This window comes from Pygocentrus nattereri, chromosome 5 (genome assembly GCF_015220715.1).
Source record: "Pygocentrus nattereri isolate fPygNat1 chromosome 5, fPygNat1.pri, whole genome shotgun sequence".
Classification (NCBI taxonomy): Eukaryota; Metazoa; Chordata; class Actinopteri; order Characiformes; family Serrasalmidae; genus Pygocentrus; species Pygocentrus nattereri.
In genome coordinates, this window is record NC_051215.1 from 713,496 (window position 1) to 725,015 (window position 11,520).

An 11,520-nucleotide genomic window follows, 5' to 3' on the forward strand; every position below is an offset into this window, starting at 1 on the left:
GAGAGGGAGAGAGAGATACAGAGAGAGGGAGATACAGAGAGAGAGGGAGATGGAGAGAGAGAGATACAGAGAGAGGGAGAGAGAGATACAGAGAGAGGGAGATACAGAGAGAGAGGGAGATGGAGAGAGAGAGATACAGAGAGAGGGAGAGAGAGATACAGAGAGAGGGAGATACAGAGAGAGAGGGAGATGGAGAGAGAGAGATACAGAGAGAGGGAGAGAGAGATACAGAGAGAGGGAGAGAGAGATACAGAGAGAGGGAGATACAGAGAGTGAGGGAGATGGAGAGAGAGAGATACAGAGAGAGGGAGAGAGAGATACAGAGAGAGGGAGATACAGAGAGAGAGGGAGATGGAGGGAGAGAGATACAGAGAGAGGGAGAGAGAGATACAGAGAGAGGGAGAGAGATACAGAGAGAGGGAGAGAGAAATACAGAGAGAGGGAGATACAGAGAGAGAGGGAGATGGAGAGAGAGAGATACAGAGAGAGGGAGAGAGATACAGAGAGAGGGAGATACAGAGAGAGAGGGAGATGGAGAGAGAGAGATACAGAGAGAGGGAGAGAGAGATACAGAGAGGGAGAGAGAATATAAAATAAAATATAAATATCTAAGATCAAATAAATAACTAATATCAAGTGTGTTTTGTTTATATTTACAAGAAACGTTCAGAGGAAAAATCGCAATAATTCCTGTTTACATTCTCTTATTTTATTTGTGATAAAATATTCGGTCCCTCTGCCACAAAATTCTGACAATAAAATATTAGATATGGAATATTTATATATTGGATTGGAATTTCAGAATAAAAGTCCCTGGTCTCTGCCGCGCGGCTCAGCGGATATACAACACTACTGCGTGTTTGATCTGCTCACGCGCTCCTCCCATTCCTCTCTCGCGGTCATTCGTGCGTGTGACGCGCGCTTACGTCATCCCGCCAGCTGGGCCGCTGACGCCATCACGCAGCGCAGAGCGTGCGCGAGCAGGAAGCGATGGTGGAGCGAGAGCGGCTTCAGCGCAGAATAAACACACGCGCATAGCGGGAGAGAGAGCGCGAGACAGAGTGTGTAAGAGTGTCTCTGAGCCCGAGAGAGTGTGCGAGTGTGTGTGTTGCACTGTGGGACTGTGAGTGTGTATAGTAGTGCTGGTGTGTGTGAGTGTGTATAGTAGTGCTGGTGAGTGTGCGTGTGTATAGTAGTACTGGTGTGTGTGAGTGTGTATAGTAGTGCTGGTGAGTGTGCGTGTGTATAGTAGTGCTGGTGAGTGTGCGTGTGTATAGTAGTGCTGGTGAGTGTGCGTGTGTATAGTAGTACTGGTGTGTGTGAGTGTGTATAGTAGTGCTGGTGAGTGTGGGTGTGTATAGTAGTGCTGGTGAGTGTGGTTGAGTGTGAGTGTGTATAGTAGTACTGGTGAGTGTGAGTGTGTATAGTAGTGCTGGTGTGTGTGAGTGTATAGTAGTGCTGGTGTGTGTGAGTGTGTATAGTAGTGCTGGTGAGTGTGTGAGTGTTTATAGTAGTACTGGTGTGTGTGAGTGTGTATAGTAGTGCTGGTGAGTGTGCGTGTGTATAGTAGTGCTGGTGAGTGTGCGTGTGTATAGTAGTGCTGGTGAGTGTGCGTGTGTATAGTAGTGCTGGTGAGTGTGCGTGTGTATAGTAGTACTGGTGTGTGTGAGTGTGTATAGTAGTGCTGGTGAGTGTGGGTGTGTATAGTAGTACTGGTGAGTGTGAGTGTGTATAGTAGTGCTGGTGTGTGTGAGTGTATAGTAGTGCTGGTGTGTGTGAGTGTGTATAGTAGTGCTGGTGAGTGTGTGAGTGTTTATAGTAGTACTGGTGTGTGTGGTTGAGTGTGTATAGTAGTACTGGTGTGTGTGGTTGAGTGTGTATAGTAGTGCTGGTGAGTGTGAGTGTTTAGCAGTGGTGTGTGAGTGTGAGTTTATAGTAGTGGTGTGTGAGTGTGTGTATAGTGGTGCTGGTGAGTGTGGTTGAGTGTGTATAGTAGTACTGGTGTGTGTGTGTGAGTGTTTATAGTAGTACTGGTGTGTGTGGTTGAGTGTGTATAGTAGTGCTGGTGAGTGTGTGAGTGTTTATAGTAGTACTGGTGTGTGTGGTTGAGTGTGTATAGTAGTACTGGTGTGTGTGGTTGAGTGTGTATAGTAGTGCTGGTGAGTGTGAGTGTATAGCAGTGGTGTGTGAGTTTATAGTAGTGGTGTGTGAGTGTGTGTATAGTGGTGCTGGTGAGTGTGGTTGAGTGTGAGTGTGTATAGTAGTGCTGGTGAGTGTGGTGTGTGAGTGTGTATAGTAGTGCTGGTGAGTGTGAGTGTGTATAGTAGTGCTGGTGAGTGTGAGTGTGTATAGTAGTGCTGGTGAGTGTGAGTGTGTATAGTAGTGCTGGTGAGTGTGTATAGTAGTGCTGGTGAGTGTGAGTGTGTATAGTAGTGCTGGTGAGTGTGTATAGTAGTGCTGGTGAGTGTGAGTGTGTATAGTAGTGCTGGTGAGTGTGTATAGTAGTGCTGGTGAGTGTGGTGTGTGAGTGTGTATAGTAGTGCTGGTGAGTGTGAGTGTGTATAGTAGTGCTGGTGAGTGTGTATAGTAGTGCTGGTGAGTGTGAGTGTGTATAGTGGTTGTGCTGGTGTGTACCTGTGTGTGTGTGTGTGTGTGTGTGTGTGTGTGTTTTAGGGCTGACTGATTTGCAGAAACTGTCTGATTGTGATATTTAGCCGGTCAGCGCTGTGAGTGGTTTGAATTGTGATTGTGTCTAAGTTCAGCTCCCGGCTGATAGTCTTACCGGGGCGTCCACTTTTACCTGCTGGACGCTGAACGCGGTGCATCAAACAGCCAGTAAAGCCGTTGGTGAACTTCAAACAGAGAGGAACGTAAACAAACTCGGTCTGCCGCCAGAAACGCGGTCGCAGTAAACCCAGACAACTGTGTGTAGGACTCAGCACTGCTTAGTGCAGTGGACCAGTCACAACCAGGGGAGGTCTCAGAAGAGACAAGGTGGTGATTAGAACCAGAGCCAGCGTGATTGATGTTTTCCTATTCATGTGTTTTTCTTGTTCTTAAAGTTTTTCGCGACACAAACTGCCAAATTTTCTGTCCACGTTCATAAACGCCCCAAACAAACGCTCAGAAATCGCATCATTAACGGAAAGGCCGCGCGTCGGGCTGCGCTGCTGCTGATGTGTGCTGTAGTAAAACCTGCAGCCGTTGTGATTTGACCCCTGTGTGTGTGTGTGTGTAAGTGTGTGTATGATGCGTCCAGTGCGCGGCTGCGGGATGCGCTGCTCCGTGGGCTTCCTGCAGCGCCGCAGTCTGGTTGGCTGTGAGCTGCTGAAGACGGAGTTTCAGCGCCGCAGGCTGGACGGCTGCTGCAACCTCTACAGGACGGACATCCTGGGTCACTACGGCTGTGTGAACGCCATCGAGTTCTCCAACAACGGCGGACAGTGGCTGGTGTCCGGTAAGGGGTGTAATATCTATGGTTACGTCTATAAGCTAGTTCGAAACACTGAGAGCACCTCCTACACCCACTGTCCACTCTATCAGCTCCACTGACCATAGAGTCTCACGTAGTTTCTCTGTTACCCTGTTCTTCAGTGGTCAGGACCCCCATGGACCCTCACAGAGCAGGTACTATTTGGGTGGTGGGTCATTCTCAGCACTGCAGTAACACTGACGTGGTGGTGGTGTGTTAGTGTGTGTTGCACTGGTCTGAGTGGATCAGACACAGCAGTGCTGCTGGAGTTTTTAAACACCTCAGTGTCGCTGCTGGACTGAGAATAGTCCAGCAACCAAAAATACCCAGCCAACAGCGTCCAGTGGGCAGCGTCCTGTGACCACTGATGAAGGACTAGAGGATGACCAGCACAAACTGTGCAGCAGCAGATGAGCTGTCGTCTCTGACTTTACATCTACAAGGTGGACCGATGAGGTCGGAGTGTCTAATAGAGTGGACAGTGAGTGGACACAGTGTTTAAAACTCCAGCAGCACTGCTCTGACTGATCCGCTCGCACCAGTGCAACACACACTGATACCAGTTTTGTTCCCTTCTGTTTTATTCTGCTTTATTCGGCCTGTTTGCAGTAGCAGGTCTGAACCCCACTGTTAAAGCTTGGATTTGAGCTGCAGCCTTTCTGATCTACAGCTAGCAGCTAAATTTAGTCTGTGCAGAGTTCATATTCCTGCAGATTGAAGGTGTTACAGGCTTTCTGAGGTAAAGCCCTGGTGGGTCAGTGAAGAGCTTCAGCACAGCTTAATAAATATAATCCATGTGTTAGAAACAGCGTCTGAAATAACCGGGTCAGAGGGCAAAATCACTGCAGGTTTAACAGAAATATCCACTGAGAAACGCTGTAAATACAGTAAATCATCATAAATGAGTTTGTAAATGTAGTAAATCAGTGCGAGTGCAGGCCACTGTTGCACTAAAGCACTCACTACTACTGCGCACATAAAATGTTCCTAGCCCAAAATATAATGGTTGTTTCTGGTGGTTCTGGCTGGTCAGGGTCCAGATTTAAACCCTATAGTGAATATTTGGTCTCACATTAAACCCAAACCTGCTGAGCCGTGTTTCTCAGCCGTGTGAAGCGGTCAGCGCTGAGAGGATCAGCACTGGCTCTTCTTTCTTAAAAGACCGTCTGAACGTCCACACTAAAGTCCAGCGCTTAAACACGTTGGAACACTAACCTCCGCTGGTTTAATGGGTTTTTTGGTTCGGCCCGGTTTTTGCCCAGCTGTGTATTAGTTTCCGTTATTTTGGCCTGTAGTGTCACTGGCGCAGAAAGAGCAAGAGCACCAAACTCCTCTAAACTACTACAGCGGTTGGAAATCCGACTCCACATGTGGCAAACGGGCAATGAAAAGGCTATTTCAGGCAGAACAGCAGAGACCAGAGAGATTTCCAAGGAAACGGAGCCCAGTGCATTATGGGGTGTTCTGTACTGGAACCTTTTTGTGCTTTATAGAAACATGAAAAGTTCTTAAAAGAACTTTACACAGGATATCATACGTGATAATCATACTACTACTGCACTACTACTGTACTACTTTACTACTACAACTACTGCAATACCACTACTACTGTATTACTACTGCACTACTCTTGTACTACTACAACTACTGTATTACTACTACAGTATCACTTCTGCTATTACTGTATTACTACTGTACTACAACTACTGAAATACAACTACTGTGCTACTATTACTACTGTATTACTATTACTGCACTACTACTGCAATACTATTACTACTACTGCACTATGACAACTACTGCAATACTACTACTACTTCACTATTACTGCACTACTACTGTATTACTACTACTGTAGCACTACTACTGTATTACTACTGCGCTACTACTGTACTACTACTGTACAACGACAACTACTGTATTAGTAATACTGCACTACTACGTATCACTACTGCTATTACTGTATTACTACTGCACTAGTACTGTATTACTACTGTACTACTACTACAACTACTGAAATACTACAACTACTGAAATAATACTACTACTGTATTACTATTACTGCACTACTCCTGCACTACTACAACTGCTGTACTACTACTGTATGACTATGCAATTACTGTATTACTACTACTGCACTACTACTGCTACTACTGTATTACTATTGTACTACTACAACTACTGAAATACTACTACTACTGTGCTACTATTACTACTGTATTACTACTACTGTACTACTATTATACTACTACTACTACTACTACTACTGTACTTCCACCACTACTACTACTGTGCCACTGCTACTACAACTGTACTACTACTATACTACTACTACTACCACTACTACTTTACTACTGCTCCTACTGTACTACTAATCTACTACTACTACTACTACTACTACTGTACTTCCACCACTACTACTACTGTGCCACTGCTACTACAACTGTACTACTACTATACTACTACTACTACTACCACTACTACTTTACTACTGCTCCTACAACTGTACTACTACTATACTACTACTACTACTACTACTACTACTTTACTACTGCTCCTACAACTGTACTACTACTATACTACTACCACTACTACTTTACTACTGCTCCTACTGTACTACTAATCTACTACTACTACTACTACTACTGCTGTACTACTACTGCACTACCACTGTACTATTACTACTACTGTACCACTACCACTACTACTACTGCTCACTGACAGACTCACAGACTGACCTACTCAAGTTCAGGCAAAGTGCCCCTAAAATCCAAGCTCTGCATGCTAATGCTGTGCTAATGTAGTTTAGTCCGTGTTTATAATAACAGCGAGTCAGAAACCACAGAATCCGGTGTATTAGAGACACTGAACAGCTCCCCACAGGCTGAGGAGCGCGACTGTCGAGGAGGCAGTGCTAACGCTGATCACTATTAGCTTCCTTATACGCACGCTCCATGTTAGCTGCATTAGCCTCACAGCTCCTGTGCTAAGCTACAGAAACTTCAGCCGCCAGACAAGCCTTGGCTGACTGAGCGCCTGTGGGATGAGGGGGAACTGAACGTTTGGCCAAACTATTCCTTTACAAGGCTGCCAAGATTTTCCTCTTTGTGCTAAATGGAAAAACAGGATCTATTTCTGTGATGTTTTTAGAGGAGCTGTTAGGAGTTCGGTGTGCGCGTATCAGGTGACCCCCTCAGATCCAGTGAGACGTTAGTCATAGTCGTCTGAATCGGTGATGCTCACTGTAGAGAGTATATTTAGTCTGATGGATGGCACCTCCCTGAGTCACCGGCATGAATGGAGTACAGTCCTTTAACACCAGTCTGACCAGAGTTGGTTCATGAGGAGCCTGGCCTGTTCCTATTTCCGCCGTTATATCAACAACAGGACTGCAGAACAGCAGGGGGCGCCCACAGGTCCTCAATGAATGGGTTGAAGACAAGTCATTGAATTCATAGTTTTTAGTTTTTTAAGTATTTTTAAAACCCTGATAGTGAGCATATACGGGTCCAATGGCTTGGTAAGGTCAGCACTCCACTGGTCCACCCTCGGACCACCCAGGTTACTGTCCTGCATACAAGCTTTAACTAGTTTTTAATCTCCTCAAACAGACTTTAAATGCAGAGAGAGAAATAATGACCAGGCCTGATATGAAGTGACCGCATAGAAAACGCTGTTGACTCGCATACGGAAGTCACACAGTGTCAGAAATCCGTTTAGGCATTCGATCGGACTGGAAATTTGCCTTTTTTGGCAGAACTGTTAAGTGATCTGTTAAGGAATAACCAGTTAATGATTCACAGGCTGAAGTTTAGAAATTCTAGCCTCTGTAGCCAAACAGGGCATCGTGTACGGAGTGCGGACGTCCCAAACGGCTGTTTGTTGGTTGTGTTTTGCTCTGTTGGGCTGCAGGATCCAGCATTTAAACTCCTACGTCGTGCACTATGTAGGGAGCAGGGAGCCGTTTGAGACCCAGTGTGAGAAGAGGGCGCCGCTGGATTCGCGCTAAATAAGACTCGCGGTGGTGGTTTGGTGACCAAAAAGTGCTTATAAAGAACGTTTCTATATTAAACTGTTGTGTTATTATACAAAAAATGTTTAAAATCCATGAATTGACGGATCTCCTCCTCATTCAGGGGTCTATGGCTGCTTGGCAATGATGCGGTACTCTAAAGGAACTACATTTCTTGGCGGAATACTTGTTTATGGCGATTATTATTAATAATAACTTAAGTTATTTTCAGGAAAATGGTTTCATCGTATTTTTTGCTGGCCGCTGTTTTTTTTAAGGCAATAAGCCACTGGAGGCTGTGAGTTACAGTCAGTTCTACACTGATACTGTGATGAACTCACAGTGATGCTCGGCCTCTCGTGGCTTATTGCTCTAGTGTAGTGTTGAATGTGGACGTGTGAGCTGGTCTTTGACTCTTTCCTCTGTCCTGCTGTGATTCAGGTGGAGATGACCGGCGGGTGCTGCTGTGGCACATGGAGAAGGCCATCCACTCCCGAGCCAAACCGGTCAAACTGAAGGGGGAGCACCTGTCCAACATCTTCTGCCTGGCGTTCGACAGCACGAACACGCGGGTTTTCTCTGGAGGTGAGCAGCGTGACCATCTTCTGACCTCTCACGTCATAAAAAATGGTTCTTCAAGGGTTCTTCAGTAAAAGGAAACGATTCTATCTAGATGAGTTCTGTGTGGAACCATTTCAGGCTTAAATTGCGAAATGGTTCTTCAGATTGATGGAGAATGTTTTTGGTTCTCTATAGAACACAGTGTTCTTTTATTGTTAGAATGTCAAGCTGACAACAGCAGAACCCTTTTCAGTGCTATGTAGAACCATATACAGCACATCAGAAAATGTCCCCACCATTAAAATGGTAATTAGGATATTTTGAGAACCTAAGTCAGCTCGTCAGGGCGAGAGTAATAATACTCATCTGTACTGAATTAAACACAAATATGAGACAAATTACTTTCAAACATAAATCAAGGTTGAGTGGCGCTCAGAGAGGCTGCTGTGGGCTTCACACACTGTACTGACGCAGTACTGACGCAGTACTGACACCTGACTGTACATTACATACTGTAATTTTTCATTTTGAACATTTCGTCCAGTAAAGCGTGGAGGAATGTCAGTCCTAATACTCGGCTGGTAATCCACAAAAACGATTTAAGCTTCCAAAGTGGTTTTATTTGAAAAGAATATACTGAACATAAGCACAGCGCGCCTACACTGTCATGTACACCCAAACTGTCAGTGATCTGCAGGACAAAAGAACAGCGTTCTAATCATAAATAGAAAGTTATTGACACTTATTCTATAAGCATTACTGTAAAAGCTCAGTTTTGTGATGAACATTGCGCGCTGTGAAAAATCTTCATGCCTAAGTTGTCACACACTTGCATTTTAAGCATGTAGATTGTAGATTGACAGTACATGACATCCAATAGCGACAGAGCTCGTTTACATATGTCAGTCTTAAAGGTGCAGTAACAAAAGCAGCCAGTTTAACTGGAAGCGTCTGGGGCTGGAAAACGGCAGTGAATTATGACTGATTTTGGAACATAAAAGCACAGAAACGTCTTAAGTGGAGCTCAGACAAAAATGCGGGAATACTGTGTTGCGATTGGTTGGTTGAACTGTGAGTTGTGTTTTGTGTTGCAGGTAACGACGAGCAGGTGATCTTACACGATGTTGAGCGCGGCGAGACACTGAACGTGTTTCTCCACGACGACGCCGTTTACGGTCTGTCTGTCAGCCCTGTTAACGACAATGTGTTCGCCAGCTCCTCCGACGACGGCAGAGTTCTGATCTGGGATACACGAGAGCCGCCGCACGGAGGTACACGCACGCTGCACACGCACGCTGCACACGCACGCTGCACACTCTCACACTGCACACGCGCGCTGCACACTCTCACACTGCACACGCGCGCTGCACACTCTCACACTGCACACGCGCGCTGCACACTCTCACACTGCACACGCACGCTGCACACGCGCGCTGCACACTCTCACACTGCACACGCGCGCTGCACACTCTCACACTGCACACTCTCACACTGCACACGCACGCTGCAAACACGCACTGCACACACACACACTGCACACTCTCACACTGCACACGCACGCTGCACACGCGCGCTGCACACTCTCACACTGCTCACTCACGCTGCACACTACACACACGCACACTGCACACACACACTGCACACACTCACACTGCTCACTACACACACACGCACTGCACACACGCACTGCACACACTCACACACTACACACTGCATACACTCACACTGCACACGCACGCTGCACACATTCATACTGCTCACACACGCTGTGCACTACACACACGCACACTACACACACGAATGCTGCACACGCACGCTGATCCTCGCATCTCCAAAACAGCGACTTTACAGAAGCAACAAGCCATCCTGAGTAATTTTGGAGCGTTTCTAGTCGTCCATTCCTTATGACACTTCTATGACATTTTGATGTAGGGCAGCTGGTATTTTCAAATTATGTCATTAAAAAATTCTATACACAACATACAACCCAGAAGCACAGTACACACAGATTACACACAGCATATGCACATTAATCACTATGATCCACTTACACACACTACACCAGGGGTCAGTTGCCCCACCTCAATGTAAGTTCAGTGGTTGGCTAGTTATAACAGGTCTTCACAGTCGCTTCCAGTTCTTAGAGAAACTCATATTTTTGTTGCTTTTCGTCAAATTCAAATCATAATGAAATGTCTCCTCTTCCACGGTCAGACTGTTCTCTAACTGTGCGACGTTGTGTTCTAGAACCGTTCTGCCTGGCCAATTATCCGTCCGCGTTCCACAGCGTCATGTTTAACCCTGTAGAGCCACGTCTGCTGGCCACCGCCAACTCTAAAGAGGGGGTTGGGCTGTGGGACATCCGAAAACCACGCAGGTGAGTGATCTTCACGCGCTCATCATTAACTTGTGAAGGATAATTCAGCTGATTTTCCAACGTTCCCCCATAAAAGAGTGTGAGGTGAGATCCAGAGGGTTTGGTGTGAAACGGTTCAGACGTCTTTACAGTGGTGGTGATGGGAACCAGGCGTCGCCATGACTACAACACAGATATAGACACTTTATTTACCATCCAGAACCACCAGAGAACCTACACGAGTCTTCTGAGCTTATATGGAATGTCGATGATGGAAAACAGTGGAAAATCTGGAATAATGAGTTTTCTTTGGGGACTATTTTGCCGCACAGCGCCCTGCATGTCTCCCTCCACCATGAATGGAGTTGAAGTTCTCTAAACTCTCATAAAACAGCGTCTCAGTCATCAGGCAGTGAATTCAGAAAGTCAGTTTATCTAGAACACAGCATTTCACACCAAACCGCTCAGAACCGCTCTGATTACATCTGAACTGTTTAATTATGCAGAAATTTAGAAAAATGTATGAAATTCCCCTTTTATTTCACACTTCTCAGTGAACATACTCTGATCTGACTGTCGACTGCAAACGTAGCTTTTCACAGTGTTGCTCAGTGAGTGTCCTGTAGATGGCATCAGAGCGCTGTGGATGAATGTGATGTCCTGCAATCACTACAGGATATTCTCACCCAGACAGCAGTTTGGGTTTAATAATGTGAGTAAATCCAGTTTTATTTCTCTGTTTGAGTTTGTTTCCTCCTCTCTGTGTCTGTGTGCAGTTCTCTGTTGCGATACGGGGGCAGTTTGTCCCTGCAGAGTGCGATGAGTGTGAGGTTTAACAGTGCAGGGACGCAGCTGCTCGCCCTGCGCCGCCGTCTGCCCCCCGTCCTGTACGAGCTCCACTCTCGCCTGCCCAGCTTCCAGTTCGACAACCAGGGCTACTTCAACTCCTGCACCATGAAGAGCTGCTGCTTCGCCGGGGACCGAGACCAGGTACCACGCGCATCAGTGTATTAACACGTTAGGGAGTATTAGGGAGACAAAAAATACGATTATTGGAATATTTCGATTTATTGCAACTGATTATAATATTAATCAATAAAGTGTGTGCCGTTTTTTATG

General features: G+C 46.0%; 1 protein-coding gene across 2 annotated transcripts in view; it reads left to right on the top strand.

Moving 5' to 3' along the window:
- The first annotated feature begins 934 nt into the window (after positions 1 to 934).
- The window catches only part of dcaf5 (ddb1 and cul4 associated factor 5), a 17,747-nt gene continuing 7,161 nt past the window's right edge, over positions 935 to 11,520 (top strand). Inside the window, exons 1-6 of one of the 2 annotated variants that reach the window (XM_037538831.1) lie at positions 935 to 1,061; positions 3,240 to 3,457; positions 7,926 to 8,069; positions 9,140 to 9,316; positions 10,293 to 10,422; positions 11,178 to 11,391. In XM_037538831.1, the coding sequence (XP_037394728.1) occupies positions 3,247 to 3,457; positions 7,926 to 8,069; positions 9,140 to 9,316; positions 10,293 to 10,422; positions 11,178 to 11,391 (876 nt within the window). In that variant the 5' untranslated portion in view covers positions 935 to 1,061; positions 3,240 to 3,246. Of the gene's footprint in view, positions 1,066 to 3,239; positions 3,458 to 7,925; positions 8,070 to 9,139; positions 9,317 to 10,292; positions 10,423 to 11,177; positions 11,392 to 11,520 lie in introns of both variants that reach the window. The other variant, XM_037538832.1, reaches the window with a different exon arrangement.